Genomic DNA, 14,889 nt, shown 5'->3' with positions numbered 1-14,889 from the left:
TTAATTGTTGAAATACCATGCATAGTCAGTGTTGATTTCTTTATACATAACACATACATACATGTGACACATACCTGATATTCAAGTATAGAACATACTATAAAATTTCCGCATAATTTGCGCCCTCGCGGGTAAACAGTGATGTTTACGAAAAAATGTTTCAAACAAAAATTGTTTATTTTTGGCCTAAAATTTCAAAAAATATTAATGCAATTAATGATCCAAATTTTTGGCCCACGAATATAATATAAAAATTTGTTTGAAAATGAATTATCATATTTGCATAAGTGGGATTATTCTTTATTAAAAATTTTGTTTGCAGAAATAAGTAAAGCATGGCCACCTTGTATGCGTATAATTGTACAAGAAACAAGTCTAGAAAAACTGCAAACCGGAACATTATTTGTCATAACGTGTGATGGTGGTTCAATGGGCAGAGAAGGGAATCATTCAATACTGATTCCTGATATAAATGTTAGCAAACATCATGCTACGTTTACATTTAACCGGGATACAAGTCATTATATGATTGTTGATTTGGGATCCAGAAATGGTACATTGCTGGATGGTAAACGATTATCAGTTGCTAAACAAGAAAGCGATCCAACTATTATTAATCATGGGGCTATTATTCAGGTGATTACTTTCTAAATTTCAGTGTGAACATTTATAAAAAATTAGGCTTGGCCTCGGTGGTGTAGTTCGAAACTATGATCCGAGTGATGCAGTTAAGGTAGTATGTCAGTATCGAAGTCATACCACCAGTCAATAATTTTTTTTCAGCCTATTTCAGTGAAACTTGGTTAAGTGGGACCTGGATAAGTGCGAAACCTTCATAAAAGGAACTCATTCTGAGGTCCCAACACTTTGGTACTGAATTACCTTTGTCAGTGGGACGAAGCAAAGATTATTTTTTTTTATTCGTCTCAATCCGATCAATCGAAGCAGTTTTTTGCAACGAGAGAACCCTATTAAAAAAATTTCTCAAAATGAATTTATTATCAAAATCCGCTAGATTTATCCCACTATATCAATATTTTTCAGTGTTACAAACTTTTGGTAAAATTTCACATACCCTCCTTCCAACAGATATCATGGCAGATCTACCTAAATGATAACTCTCCTGTAAATTGTTTTAGGTCGGTGCTACAAAATTACTTTGCCATATTCATTCAGGAAATGAAACTTGTGGAGATTGTGAACCAGGTTTATATAAGAAAGTAATATCAGCTGAACCAAAATTAATTGGATCGAACACAAATAAAAATGAACATAAAACCGAACTAAAACGACTGAAAAAAAAGTTTGGAATTGATGGATTTGTAATACCTGAAGTAAAATTACCCGACGGCTATCAAGATCGTGCACAAACCCGTAGGGAGAAAGTTGGTAGTATTAATCATAATGCAAAAACTGAAACGGCATCAATTCACCAGTATGTGCTAATTACTAAATGTTTATTGGGGGGATATTTCTTTTGGTTTTAAATTGTTATAATTTTTTTTTTAGAACTATATCATCTGAAAATAAAGGATTTCGATTATTGAAAGGAATGGGATGGACTGAAGGATCTTCTTTGGGGAAAGATGGTACTGGCATTACTCAGCCGGTAAGTTATTTTTTATGTTAACTAAATATTTTTGTATTCTCATATTTTCTTTGCAATGTTAAGCGTCGTGACCAGCGTCAGCTCTACCCCCAAATAAAGATAGATCGAGATCAACACTTAAAATGCGAAATTGTTTTTCGCATTTGGCATTTGGGCGCACCCTGCAACCTGGGGCCTGGAGAGCCCGCTCCACTTGCTTCACCCTCGGTCCGGCGCTGGTCGTGACTGTATAAACATTTGACCGCTTAGTGAAAGTAGGCTTAGTTAATGGAAAATATGTTAAGAAATAACAGTTTGATTGGTGGATGACTTTTTGAATAGGTGTGTCGTGTTTGGCGAGTTTTTTAAAAGCTCTTGGGATTGGGCAAACACGGGCTTCACGCATTTAGGACCAAATGAAGGTATTAAATTCCCTTCAAAAAAACCAAATGAAGGTATTAGGTTCAATAGTTTTTCATCCTCAATTCTGATGTTTTTTTATGTAATGTTATGTAATGTTTATGATTAAGATTATATTTTACAATTATTTATTTTAGTCCGGAGGTTTATTATTCTCATATATATAGTTATGAAATTAATATTGTCTAGCAGTTAATATCGTCAAATAAAAATTTATGGGCATTTTATTTTATATAGGCTATAAAAGGTCAAGCTATCTTATCTTAGCCTTTATATTATAAAATAAAATGCTCATAAAATTTTTATATAACCCTGGAGGTTTCGTAAATTTTCTGCCGAAACCGAAGCTGATGTCGCAGCTAAATTGTTTTGCCGAAATTTTTCGAAACCGAACATTCGTACGGTCAGTAATAAAAACGTTAGAACATAAATAATGTATCAAATTTAAAGATATCGAAATAATTTTTATATCTTGTATATATGTAATATATATCAAGGTTTGTATATACAGTGTGTTCCCGGATTGAGGTAACTATATTTGTAAATTTTCTTATTTTGCATTTTAAGAAAAAAAGTTATTCTTTATAAGAAGTTTTGCTTATTCTGAAAAGTATGTAGGAATATTTAAAACTTCTAAATAATGTACAGGGTAGCCAAAAATTTGGTATCACTTTTTTCTTTTTGGTAAACTACCCTTCCTTTTTAAAAGTTGACAAAATGTTACTAAAAAAAGTTACTCGAAATGAACAATTTTGACTCTATACAAAATTTTAAGAAGATCTTTCCAACTTTGACAATTCACAAAACTTTGGTGTCTATTTTCTCCAAAACTATAAAAGATAGAGAGTTGAAAATTTGCAGGTAGCTTCCTTCAACTAGTGGTCTTGTGAAACATTCTCGAAAAACGAAATAAAATTCTAGAAAATAGTTTCAAAAATTTTCGAAATTTTCGAAAACTCAATAATTGACGACCGAAAAGCTACCATAATTGTCTTGGTTTTTTAAACTCTTCCACACTTTCTATACAAGACATTTCTACTATTAACTCAGTCAATTGTTTGTTTCACTTGTTACTTCAGTTTTTTAGTTTTCTTTCGACTTCCTAATAGCGATAATAAAACCAATAATTTTGACAACTGGAGACACTATAATTGTTCCAAGCTAGCTGAATATAACACTTTTAGGAAGGAAACGAATAATCAAAGGGTGGAAATAGTAAGGGCAGGATAGAAATTTTATAAAGTTAGGAATATAAATACCAAAACAAAATGAATATTTTAGTTAAAATTTATTATTCTCATATGAATCTCATATTAATTTTTGGTAATGAAACATCTTAGTTTTAACCAAATGTAATTAAATAAGCTGGAGCATTACAAGTAAATGTACTTTTGTTATCATCGTAAGCATAGCTGTAAGCATCAGGGCAACGATCCTTAAAGAATTTTGGATAATCTTGTGGAAAGTCACTGGATTTGCATGTTTCTGGTTTGTCATATTGACCACGACAACAATATTGATCAGTATCAAATGCTAAACATGCTGATTTGCATCCAACAGTACGGTCATCTATTGTTTGTCGTAATTCATCTGGACAGTCTTCACGGAAATCATGAGAGCAAGCTGCTCTTTTACAACTGTATTGACTTCCATCAGGATCACCTCCTACTGGTTCCATCTATATAATATAATAAAACAAATCATTTTAAGTAATATTACTACAAGTAGGCCTGCGGCTCAACCCCAAAAACTGCTCTAGAAAATGAGTAATCTTCCAACCACACAAAACCAATTCCAATTGATAATATATGTTGTAACACACCTTCCTACGAAAATTGAAACAACTTTGACCATTCAGAACCTTCCGAAAAATCGGAAACATCCCCCAAAATTGTGTTTTCCAGTTATATACATGTTAGAAAGATGAGATGGGAAAAGTTTGAAAAATTTCATTATCCACATCGCAACTTTCCGGAAAATCACAAAAACCCACAAAAAATACGTTTTTGCAGTTCTATACATACTAGAAAGATAGGATTTTCAACAATCGATCCAAAATATAGCCAAATTAGCAGAATTGTTTAAAAAATTTAATTATTGTTCACATCGCAACCCCCGGAAACTGGAAAAAAACCACCAAAATTACGTTTTCCCAGTTGTAGACATGCTAGAAAAATGGGATTTTCAGAATAATTTCACAAGTTAATAGTACAAATGCAAAAAAATTGCATTTTTCTAGCATGTATAGAATTGAAAAACGTAATTTTGGGGGATTTCTCCCGATTTTCCGGTTGGACGAATGGTCAAAATTTTGTCAATTTCGTAGGAAGGTGTCTTACAACATATATTATCAAATGAAATTGGTTTTGTTTGAAAGTTTCCGAATCATTTGCCGAGAATAGTTATTGAAAGATTATAATTATATTTCTAAAGATATTTCTAACAAGTAAAATTTACAAAATTAAAAAAAAAAACTCCTGCAAAATTTTTCGGGTACGGAATTCTATCCTCGTACTTGAAAGATAGCTACGCAGACTTACAGGCAGACAGAAATACAAACATACAAACAGAGCGTTCAAACTTATAGCATACTTTTTTTTTTGGTTCGAGGGTTAAAAATACCCCTTGCAATAGAGTTAGTAAAAAAAGAAACATGTCAATTTTTCTGCGTTTTAGAAGTATTCTTCTAATCGCAACTATGAAGTAACTGTGAGGCCCACAAAAAAAATTGCAAAGGTTTACGAATGATCAAGTAAGGTTTAGGATGGTGAAAAATAGAAAACGATTTTTTCGATATGATAACCACGCAGTTCTCTCTCAACTTCTTCCAAAAAAGAAGAAAGAAAATGAGGCACATAAAGCTATCAGCCCTGGAACCCGTGACAGTAAAACTGCACTTAACTGATATCGAAATTTCGTATATGAATCAATCCTATTTACCGATAGGTACAATATGGACTAGGTGTGCCAGGGTTTATCCTGGCAGAAATATTTTTTGCCAGGTCTTTTTTTTGTTACTTGTGTGAAAGCTATTTTTGTCAAGTTTTGAGCTGTTACACCGAGATATTTAGAAAGTAGAACTCAAACGAACAAATTAAAAAAAAGTATTTCCATGATAAAGGTAAAATTTTATTGCCTTAATATATTAAAAATCGATGTGACAGACCTATCTGCCACGATAAGAGCTGTCACACCAAATTTTCCTGAAAATAGAAAAACTTTGAAATAAAATGTTCTCTTACATGCAAAATACTTGTAATTATTAAAAGTAAAAAAAATATTTCTGCCAAGATAATCCCTAGCACACCTAGTCCATATTGTATCTATCGTTAAATAGTAGATGCAATAGTTGCTTGCAAGTGTAGATTTACTGTGATGGGCTCCCCGCTAAATAATTAAATAACTTACAGCAATTGGAATATTTGCACCATCAACATTTGATACATCGTAAAAATCAAGTCCACCGGCTCCCATTAATGTAATTTCAGCCAAACTGACTGGAGGTGCACCACCATTTCCTCCACATTTTAAACCCTTACCACAATCACCTGTTTCACATGTTTCACCATTACATCCAGTCCTTGGCCAAAACCGACCTGCCCAACTCTCATCACTGTTTATTGATACCTGAAAATTAATTATGAAAAAATAAGTAATAATAAAATAGATGTTTAAAATCAATTGACCTGTTGAATTTCTTTTTCATCAACTTTGACAAATGGGAGGGTATGTGAGATATATTTGCTCACCTTTGCAACCCCAACACATACCTTATAGTGCCTCAATTTTTACGAAAATTTACTAAAATGATAGGAAATTTAATTATCTACAATAAAGGACTACTAACTCGACCCATGCGTAATTCCGCTCCCGTAGTTACTGTAACTCGGGGCTACCCTGTACCCGTGGCTAAAAACAACAAACAGCAAATTTCGTAGAAAAGTAATGAAAACAAACAATTGACTGAGTTCATTGTTGAAATACCATGCATAGTCAGTGTTGATTTCTTTATCACATTACACATACAAACATGTGACACATACATAACTGATAATCAAGTATAGTACATATTATAAAATTTCCGCCTAATTGGCGCCCTCACGGGTAAACAGTGATGTTTACGAAAAAATGTTTCAAACAAAAGTTGTTTAATTTTTGATAAGGAACATTTTTTACATTTAAACTTTTGTTCTATCTCTAACGGTTTACAAGATGGGTCCTACGGACCCAAGACCCAATTGACCTATGATGCTCATTTACGAACTCGACCTCACTTTTTACGTCCTGAGTACGCTGTAAAAATTTCAGCTCGATATCTTTTTTCGTTTTTGAGTTATCGTGTCCACAGACGGACGGACGGACGGACAACCGGAAATGGACTAGTTAGATGATTCTATGAACACCTATACCAAAATTTTGTTCGTAGCATCATTATTTTTAAGCGTTACAAACTTGGGACTAAACTTAATATACTATGTATATTTCATATATACATGGTATAAAAATTAATATTAGGGGAACATGTATTAAAATTAGTAATTATATGTCTTGAGTATTAAATCTGGAATGAATGGAAGTATTTGTAAAAACTAATATGTTTAAATTATTTGTTAAAACTAAAATGTTTGCCTAATAAACTTATGTTTTAAATTTATGGTACTTTTTTCGAACAAATTATTTGTCTAGCGTATTTTTTCCTAAGCATTACAATTTTAGACCGTGAGTATATATTTTTTTGTCAAACCTAGACATAATAAGCTTGAAAATGAGGAATGAATCATGAAATTTGATAAAGGAACTTGTTAGAGTAATTATTAAGATTACCATTTTTGCCCTAAAGTGCACGGTTACGGAGATAAAGATTTTTCTCAAAATGGCGGCACTTCCGCCCTCAAAATTTGTAAGGATTTTGTGTATTTATATTCAGTACGTGATAATAAATCTATTTTTAGAAAAAAATAACTCCTGTAATTTAGTGCAAGAAAAAGAGATAATTTATCATTATTCATATTATTTTATCATTTCTCCGAGCGATGGCGCTACGAAAGCGAAGTGTTGACGTCACTGCCGTTTGAATTTATAGTTTAGAAAAACCATTTTCGTTTCCATGACAACGATACACTACTTTAATTATAGAATTGTATGGATGCATATATAATTGTATGGATTGCAGTTATGACTTACATTGAAAATTTAATATTATTATCTCACAAATTTAAATAAATAATTATGATAATTTACATTTGAAAAATAATATTTGTGCAATTTGATTTCTTATTTTCGCAATTTTTAATGCATTAAGTTTAATTAATTAGTATTTTTCAATAATTTTAATTTGACATTTCTATAACATTAACATGTAAAGAATTGCAAATTAATCATAACAGCCTCCGTTAACGCCAAAATTTTTCACTGAAAGCGCTGGCATCGATTTTATTGTCCCTACCATGACTACGCACACAAAGAATTATAAAAATATAATATTTTACTTGTTGTCCAGAACTTAATTCAACACCACCCCCTTCTAGTGGATCTTTGCCATCATTTCCTTGAATTCCAACCCAAACTGTCTCTCCATAGTTATTTAACAATTGAAATTCACGACCATAAGCTGTGTAGAAAATACCACACACCAGTAAAAGTTTAATCACAGCCATGTTTTACTGTTTGAATTCTTTTGAATGAACATGGTTGTATGTCTGCCGTTTTTATATAAAAAAATTATTAATGAAAATTTGAAATATTTGTACGGGGGTTTTTTTTCACTTTATCTAAAAAATAATTATAAAATTAACATTAAATGAATACACTCGTGGACATTGAAGCCTAATCAGTTTAGTTAAAGTTTATGATTGCAATAAAAAACTGATAAAAAAAACTAAGATATCGAAGTTGCAGAATTTTTGGTTGTTTAGATCGCGATTTCAAGGGTCAAAGTACGTAAAACTTAATGTCCTCCCAGCTATTTTTTACGATATTAAAAAATTCTCTCAATAATTTTGAAAGAAAAGTAGGAGAGCTGAAAATAATCTTTTTTGAAAAAAAAAATATAGCATCACGTCGTTTTGTTTTCGAGATATTATAATTTTGACACTAAACTGGGAACTTGGGCATTAATAATTATCTTGTGTTTTAAACGGTCAATATTTCTGAAAATTTATAATTTAATAGTAAGCCCTATTTTTAGTCAGTGAAAAAAAATTCGTTAAATTCTGTCGAAAAGTGGGTTTTAGCATAGGAACTGCAAATATCTTAACACCCAAATGGCTCATAATTAAGAGAAAAATAGTAGTTTATAAGAATAAATACAATGTAGACAATTATTTAAAAAAAATCCAAAACAAGCGAAAACATACAATTGACTGAGTTAATTGTTGAAATTGTTGAAATTGTTACCCTGTATAGAATGCGTTGAATATCAGTGCTTGCATTATTTTTTTATAATTTAAGGGAGTTTAAAAAATGAACACAATTATTGCGGCCTTTCGGCCAAAATAATCGACCCTACTACAAATCGGACCAGCAAAAATTTAATTTCGAGAATGTTTGACAACACCACTAGTTGAAGCTACCAGCAAATGGATAAAATCGGTCCTACGGATCCAAGACCCAATTGACCTATGTTGCTAATTTATGAACTCACTTTTTACGTCCTGAACACGCTATAAATATCAGCTTGATATTTCATTTCGTTTTTGAGTTATAGTGCCCACAGGCAGACGGACAGACGGACGGACAACCGGAAATAGACTAATTAGGTGATTTTATGAACAACCGTACCAAAATTTTGTTCGTAGCATCAATATTTTTAAGCGTTACAAACTTGGGTCTAAACTTACTATACCTTAATAAATAATAAATATATACAGAGAATAACAGAAAATATGAGGTTGTAGCGTTAAAAAAACGAAAAGAATGAGACTTGTTGAAGTCAAATCCGTTGGAAATTTTCTCGTTTTTTTCTGGACTTGTATAACTCGTACTAGGAAGTCCGTTCGTAGCTCAAATGATAGCTTTTAATGGCATCTTTTTGTAAAATAAAAAACTTGCAAAATAAAGTATCCGCCCAATTTGCGGAAATGAAAAAATATTTCGGAAAAGACGTGCGCAATCGGTAACGCAGCATCCTACGATAATTAAAAAAAAAACATTTTCTTCGAATGGAATTGTTCCATAACACCTCTGCATAATTATTAATATCGTAGATGCATGATACACTAAGAAAATTTAAAATTCTTGGTATGGCGTAAGTTGGTCCCCTTAACACTCGCTCTTTTTTAAAACTTAATAACAATTGTTTAGACGTATTTTATTATAATGTTGACCTGTTTCCTTTGCCCGCACAGTATGTTATATATGAAATATGCATATATGAAATATATCAAGGTATATAAAGTTTAGTCCCAAGTTTGTAACGCTTAAAAATATTGATGCTACAAACAAAATTTTGGTATAGGTGTTCATAAAATGACCTAATTAGTCCATTTCCGGTTGTCCGACCGTCTGTCTGTTCGTCTGTTTGTCAACACAATAACTCAAAAAAGAAAACAGATATTAAGCTGAAATTTTTATAGCGTGCTCGTTAATGTGAGCAGCATAGGTCAAATGGGTCTTGGGTCCGTAGAACCCATCTTGTAAACCGTTAGAGATAGAACAAAAGTATATATATATATAAAATGTTTCTTATAAATAAATAAATAAATAACTTTCGTTTGAAACATTTTTTCGTAAACATCACTGTTTACCTGTATTGTGTGTGTGCCTATCTAAGAGTGACTATCTTTCTTTGCTTACATGACGTAAAATAACAAACGATTGCTTAATCAACATTGTCTATACATGGTATTTCAACAATTAACTCAGTCAATTGTTTGTTTTCACTAGTTTATAATTATAATTTTCATTTTATCGCTAAAGTATGCCAAACAAAAATAATTGAAACATTAGTAAATTCATTAAATTATGTTAGGCTATTTTATTGTTGGTTGTTTCCGGTTTATTTTTTTATTTATATCTTATCTATTTTCACCTTGATATATCAATTAGTTTCAAGATATTGTTCATTAGCATATAAATATATATATTTGGCCGTTTTTCCCAATTTTCGGAATAATGGCACAAGACATCACAATTTTTGATTCTACATCTTTTTAGGGAAAAAAATTTTCGACAATTTATGCTTGAAACTATTTTTCATAAAGTTGATGATTTCCGAGATATTAGCCAAAAATCGTTTTTTTATGTATACAATGCGTTAATTAACGTAACCCTAACACTTTTGAGATTGTACAGTTTCGCTTAAATACATAGATTCCAATAGTGTTTTTTTATTTTTTTATTTAATTTATAAATTACTAGCTGTGAACTACCCGCTTTGCTGGGCAACATCCCCACTTGCACCCCTCCCTCCACATTTCCTTGCGTGGGATAACAGTTTTGTAATGTACACGTCATGCTCTTTTATTTGATACCCCACTTAGGTATATTTGTAAATATTCGATAATTCCTTCCCACTTTCTCGCTACACCTTTCTACCCTCCGAAGGTTGAAAGTAGATAAAAACAATACATCTTTGAAGCTGGTTGTATATCGTGTCAATATTTTAGCTTAATCGATGCACAACTTTTTTAGTTTTTGAAGCATATCCCTTTCAACCCCTTACTCTACGATAATATGGATGTATTATACATAAAAACCTTCCTCTTGAATCACTCTATCTATTAAAAAAACCGCATCAAAATCCGTTGCGTAGTTTCAAAGATTTAAGCGTACAAAGGGACATAGGGACATAGGGACATAGGGACAGAAAAAGCGACTTTGTTTTATACTATGTAGTGATAATGAATTTATCCATAGAATCCTAGTTTTCGGATTAGCCCTGGTCTTATTGAGGTCCGATTATCGACATTACTGTATATCATACTTTAGGGATTTGCCACCCCATATTTTTGTTGCTTCGGGTGGTTGCCCGACCCCCCTCCCCCTTTGGATCGGACCATGCTTGTGACAATCAATGGTAGAACCAATTAAAAAAAGATTGTTTAAATCTATTGGAAATTTGTTAAACAGTATATTACTTTCATACAAACAACTCATGCCTTTGTGTCAACTTCACCACTCACCCCCGTGCGGTAGTAGTATCAAATTCAGATGTAGAGACAACCACATTTATTTAAATAATCGGACAATCCCCCTAAATTATTCAGAATTGATTTAGACTTAGTCCAAATTCATATAAAAAAAATCAAGCATTTTATCAAAAATTGCACTGGCGCTTATACATCCTTAAAACGCCTAAAATTAATTAAATATTATTTTGTTAATGTCGCTCGTTGTCGCTTTGACCAGAAATCATATTTTGGCTCATTGAATAAACTTAGATAGGAAAAAAATTTGAATATTATCAAAAAATGAATAAATTATTTCAAAAGTATTATTTTTAATTTTTAATATGTTTGTGAAACAGTGCTAATTATTGGTAATAGAAACGTTTTTTGCACCGGTGTTTATTAGCTAAATATAACACTTACAAGGAAAGAACCGAATAATCGGAGGGGGGAAATAGTAAGGATATGATAGAAATTTTGGATAGTTAGGAATATAATAAGTATAAAAAAAAGTAATATTTTAGTTAAAATTTATTATTGTCATATGGATTTCATATTGACAATAAAACATCTTAGTTTTAACCAAATGTAATTAAATAAGCTGGAGCAGTACAAGTAAATGTACTTTTATGATCATCGTAAGCATAGCTGTAAGCATCAGGACAACGATCCTTAAAGAATTTTGGGTAATTTTGTGGCCAGTCAGTGGATTTGCAAGTTTCTGGTCTGTCATGAGCACCACGGCAACAATATTCATCAGTATCGAATGCTGTACAAGCAGATTTACAACCGACAGTGCGTCCATTTACCTCTTTTCGTAATTCATTTGGACAATCATCGTTGAAGTTATGAGCACATTGTGATTTTTTACAGCTGTATTGTCCTCCATCACCTTGACCGCCTAACGGTTCCATCTAAAAATAAGAAATATTTTGGGCTCAAAATAAAAAATAAGTGAAAACAAACAATTGAAGTGAGTATTAGTGCTTGCATTATTTTTTATAAATTAGAACAGTTTTCGAAATTGTTTTCTAGGGTTGAATGTGAAAAATGAATTTTGAAAACTTACAGAAATTGGTATATTTGTACCATCAACATTTGAGATATCGTAATAGTCGATTCCACCCCAGCCTTTTAATGTAATTTCCGCTAAACTGACTGGAGGTGCACCCCCATTTCCTCCACATTTTAAACCCTTACCACAATCACCTGTTTCACAGTTATTTCCATTGCAACCAGTTCTTGCCCAAAAACGTCCTGCCCAATCATCAGCACTGTGGGTTGATAACTAAAAAAAAAGTAATTAAAAAAATCTTAAAAAATTTATAAAAAAATGTTCACTTTTCATTGACTTTCTAACACAAAGTTTTGATCTTTATCTTTTGTTAATTTTAATAGTTAATTACAAAAGTTTTAACAAAAAAAAAAAAAGAAAAAAGATTTGAAATTGTGATGGTGAATTATGTTATGACTTGACAATATAAGATGAAAAGTAAGAATACAATTTTTCGATATCTGAAGTAATTTTCAAAAGATCGAAAATTGAAAATTTTGTTTAATTATTTGGTTTCGATATTTCGAAAACCAAGGCAGATATCAAAAAATTGCATTCTTATTTTTCGTATACATTCATGAAGTTATAACAAAATTCATCATCAAAGTTGAAAATAAGGTACAAATAATTTCAACCACAAGTTTAAGCGCTCGAACTACCTTAATAATTGTTTGATTTTGGTTTCAAAAAGATAAATTTTGTGAGAAACCTACTAAAAACTTCACTAAAATTTTAGTTTGCTATCTCATTTCGTTATTGAGCTACTCTTTGATGGAGTTTTAATGTAATACGACTGCCGTATCTTCAAATAGATTAAGTCTTGGCTTTTGTTTAAAAATATATCGCTTATACTTATATTTTCGAATTTTAGGAGGGGAGGGGGTTTCGCACTGAGTTGTTTGAATAATTATTTAATTTTAAAGTTTGGTTTTTTTTTGCTATTTTGTAGTTTTAAAACGCCTCTACACGCGAATCCGACTCTTGACGCAATTAAGTCGTTATTTTTCGAAGTAAATGTGAATAAAAATTATTGAAGTAGTTTAAATTTGTTGTTTGAAGAAATTTGCATGTTAAATATCTGCCTGGAGACAGTTGAAATGTAATAAAATCTTACCCGCTCTCCTGGGTTCAAAACAACACCACCCCCTTCTAGTGGTCCTTTACCAGCATTCCCTTGTATTCCAATCCATAATTGTTGACCATAATTATTTAACAATTGAAATTCTCGACCATAAGCTGTGTAGAAGATTCCACACACTAGTAAAAGTTTAATCATAGCCATGTTCTCAATTAGCTCTGTTTGATAACAGTTTTTCATGGCCTTTTATATAAAACAATTTTAAACATGTTTTTTTTAAATATTTGAATATTAAATATTGATTATTAAAAAATGGAACGAGGAAATTTTAATTTGTGGGTTTTACTTCTATAATTATTATGTATAATTTATTAATTATTTATTAAGAGGATATTTTACATTTTATCAATGTATCATCGAAATATGACCTATTTTTATACTATGTATATATGAAATGTATCAAGGTATATTAAGTTTAGTCCCAAGTTTGTAACGCTTAAAAATATTGATGCTACGAACAAAATTTTGGTATAGGTGTTCATAAAATGACCTAATTAGTCCATTTTCGGTTGCCCGTCTGTCTGTGAACACGATAACTCAAAAACGAAAAAATATATCAAGCTGAAATTTTTACATCGCATTCAGGGCGTAAAAATTGAGGTCGTGCTCGCAAATGAGCAACAAAGGTCAACTGGGTCTTGTAAACCGTTAGAGATAGAACAAAAGTTTAAATGTAAAAAATGTTCCTTATCCAAAAATAAACAACTTTTGTTTGAAATTTTTTTTGTAAATATCACTGTGTACTCACGAGGGCACACATTAGATGCAAATTTTATAGTTTGTTTTAATATGGAATTATCAATTATGTATGTGTGACATGTATTTATGTGTAATGTGCTAGTGTGATCAACACCGTCTATACATGGTATTTGAACAATTAACTCAATCAATTATTTGTTTTCACTTGTTTATTTAATAAATACATTTATTTTCGTAATTTTCTTGTTAATTCTTTGTGGAGGAAAGCTTCTTGTCTTACTTTTCGATTTATAAAGAGTCATTCCTTATATACTGCTTGTGAGAAGAATAACTACAATTCTTTTTTATAATTATTATAAATCACATGAAGTTATAAAAACCGTAGTAACATTAAAAATTTGGAAAACATTGATCTGTATTTGTCTATAAAATTATTTTCATGGAGTTTCTATATTCAAACTTTCATCCACTTTTGATTATTTATTTTTAACTCCCGGACTGCTTGTCTGTCTGTGGCATCGTAGCGTTTAAACGTTTGAAAATTAATTTAATGGAGAGTGTTCTCAGCTATGTTTCAAGTGCCAGTTTATAGTTTCGTACCCGAAAAATTTGTCGGGTTTTTTTTTTTAAATTTTGTAAATTTCATTTGTCTACTTTTTACAAAGTTTCCTATCAATTCAACTTTTCCGAAAAGTTGACGGAGAAAAGACAAAGTTTCTCTACTGTATCTACATTTATTTTACTTCTAATATTTCCTTCGATATTAATATTATTTTGTATAAAAATCAGATTTTGATAATAATGGTTGTTTTGTGATGTCTTAATTTTCAAATAATTATTGTATCATCATTATTGCGTGAATATTTTTTTGTAAGAGATGATG

The 14,889-nt window shown here is 31.1% G+C and overlaps 3 protein-coding genes across 4 annotated transcripts in view; 1 reads left to right on the top strand and 2 right to left on the bottom strand.

Moving 5' to 3' along the window:
* Window positions 1-14,889, top strand: part of LOC123299222 (angiogenic factor with G patch and FHA domains 1) — a 33,625-nt gene that overhangs the window by 3,077 nt on the left and 15,659 nt on the right. For both annotated transcript variants that reach the window (XM_044881524.1, XM_044881525.1), the window contains exons 5-7: window positions 323-636; window positions 1,140-1,435; window positions 1,510-1,609. In XM_044881524.1, coding sequence (XP_044737459.1) covers window positions 323-636; window positions 1,140-1,435; window positions 1,510-1,609 — 710 coding nt within the window. The remainder of the gene's footprint in view (window positions 1-322; window positions 637-1,139; window positions 1,436-1,509; window positions 1,610-14,889) is intronic.
* LOC123299224 (pathogenesis-related protein 5-like) lies at window positions 3,289-7,704 on the bottom strand. The gene is made up of 3 exons (XM_044881527.1): window positions 7,498-7,704; window positions 5,417-5,635; window positions 3,289-3,686 (listed from the first exon to the last, which is right to left on the bottom strand). The coding sequence occupies exons 1-3, from the start codon at window positions 7,663-7,665 to the stop codon at window positions 3,351-3,353; spliced, it is 723 nt and encodes a 240-aa protein (XP_044737462.1). The 5' UTR covers window positions 7,666-7,704; the 3' UTR covers window positions 3,289-3,350.
* Window positions 11,668-13,479, bottom strand: LOC123299223 (pathogenesis-related protein 5-like). The gene is made up of 3 exons (XM_044881526.1): window positions 13,284-13,479; window positions 12,185-12,403; window positions 11,668-12,029 (listed from the first exon to the last, which is right to left on the bottom strand). The coding sequence occupies exons 1-3, from the start codon at window positions 13,449-13,451 to the stop codon at window positions 11,694-11,696; spliced, it is 723 nt and encodes a 240-aa protein (XP_044737461.1). The 5' UTR covers window positions 13,452-13,479; the 3' UTR covers window positions 11,668-11,693.

The sequence above is a fragment of the Chrysoperla carnea genome, chromosome 4 (assembly GCF_905475395.1).
Source record: "Chrysoperla carnea chromosome 4, inChrCarn1.1, whole genome shotgun sequence".
NCBI lineage: Eukaryota > Metazoa > Arthropoda > Insecta > Neuroptera > Chrysopidae > Chrysoperla > Chrysoperla carnea.
Note: the sequence above shows the minus strand (reverse complement) of the source record. Positions and strands in the feature narration are given on the sequence as shown.

Coding starts and splice junctions, on each gene's coding strand:
- LOC123299223 (XM_044881526.1), bottom strand. CDS start 13,451: ATGGCTATGATTAAACTTTTACTAGTGTGTGGAATCTTCTACACAGCT. Junction 12,404..13,283: donor TTTTGAACCCAGGAGAGCGG/GTAAGATTTTAT, acceptor CTTTTTTTTTAG/TTATCAACCCACAGTGCTGA. Junction 12,030..12,184: donor GTACAAATATACCAATTTCT/GTAAGTTTTCAA, acceptor TCTTATTTTTAG/ATGGAACCGTTAGGCGGTCA.
- LOC123299224 (XM_044881527.1), bottom strand. CDS start 7,665: ATGGCTGTGATTAAACTTTTACTGGTGTGTGGTATTTTCTACACAGCT. Junction 5,636..7,497: donor AATTAAGTTCTGGACAACAA/GTAAAATATTAT, acceptor ATTAATTTTCAG/GTATCAATAAACAGTGATGA. Junction 3,687..5,416: donor GTGCAAATATTCCAATTGCT/GTAAGTTATTTA, acceptor TATATTATATAG/ATGGAACCAGTAGGAGGTGA.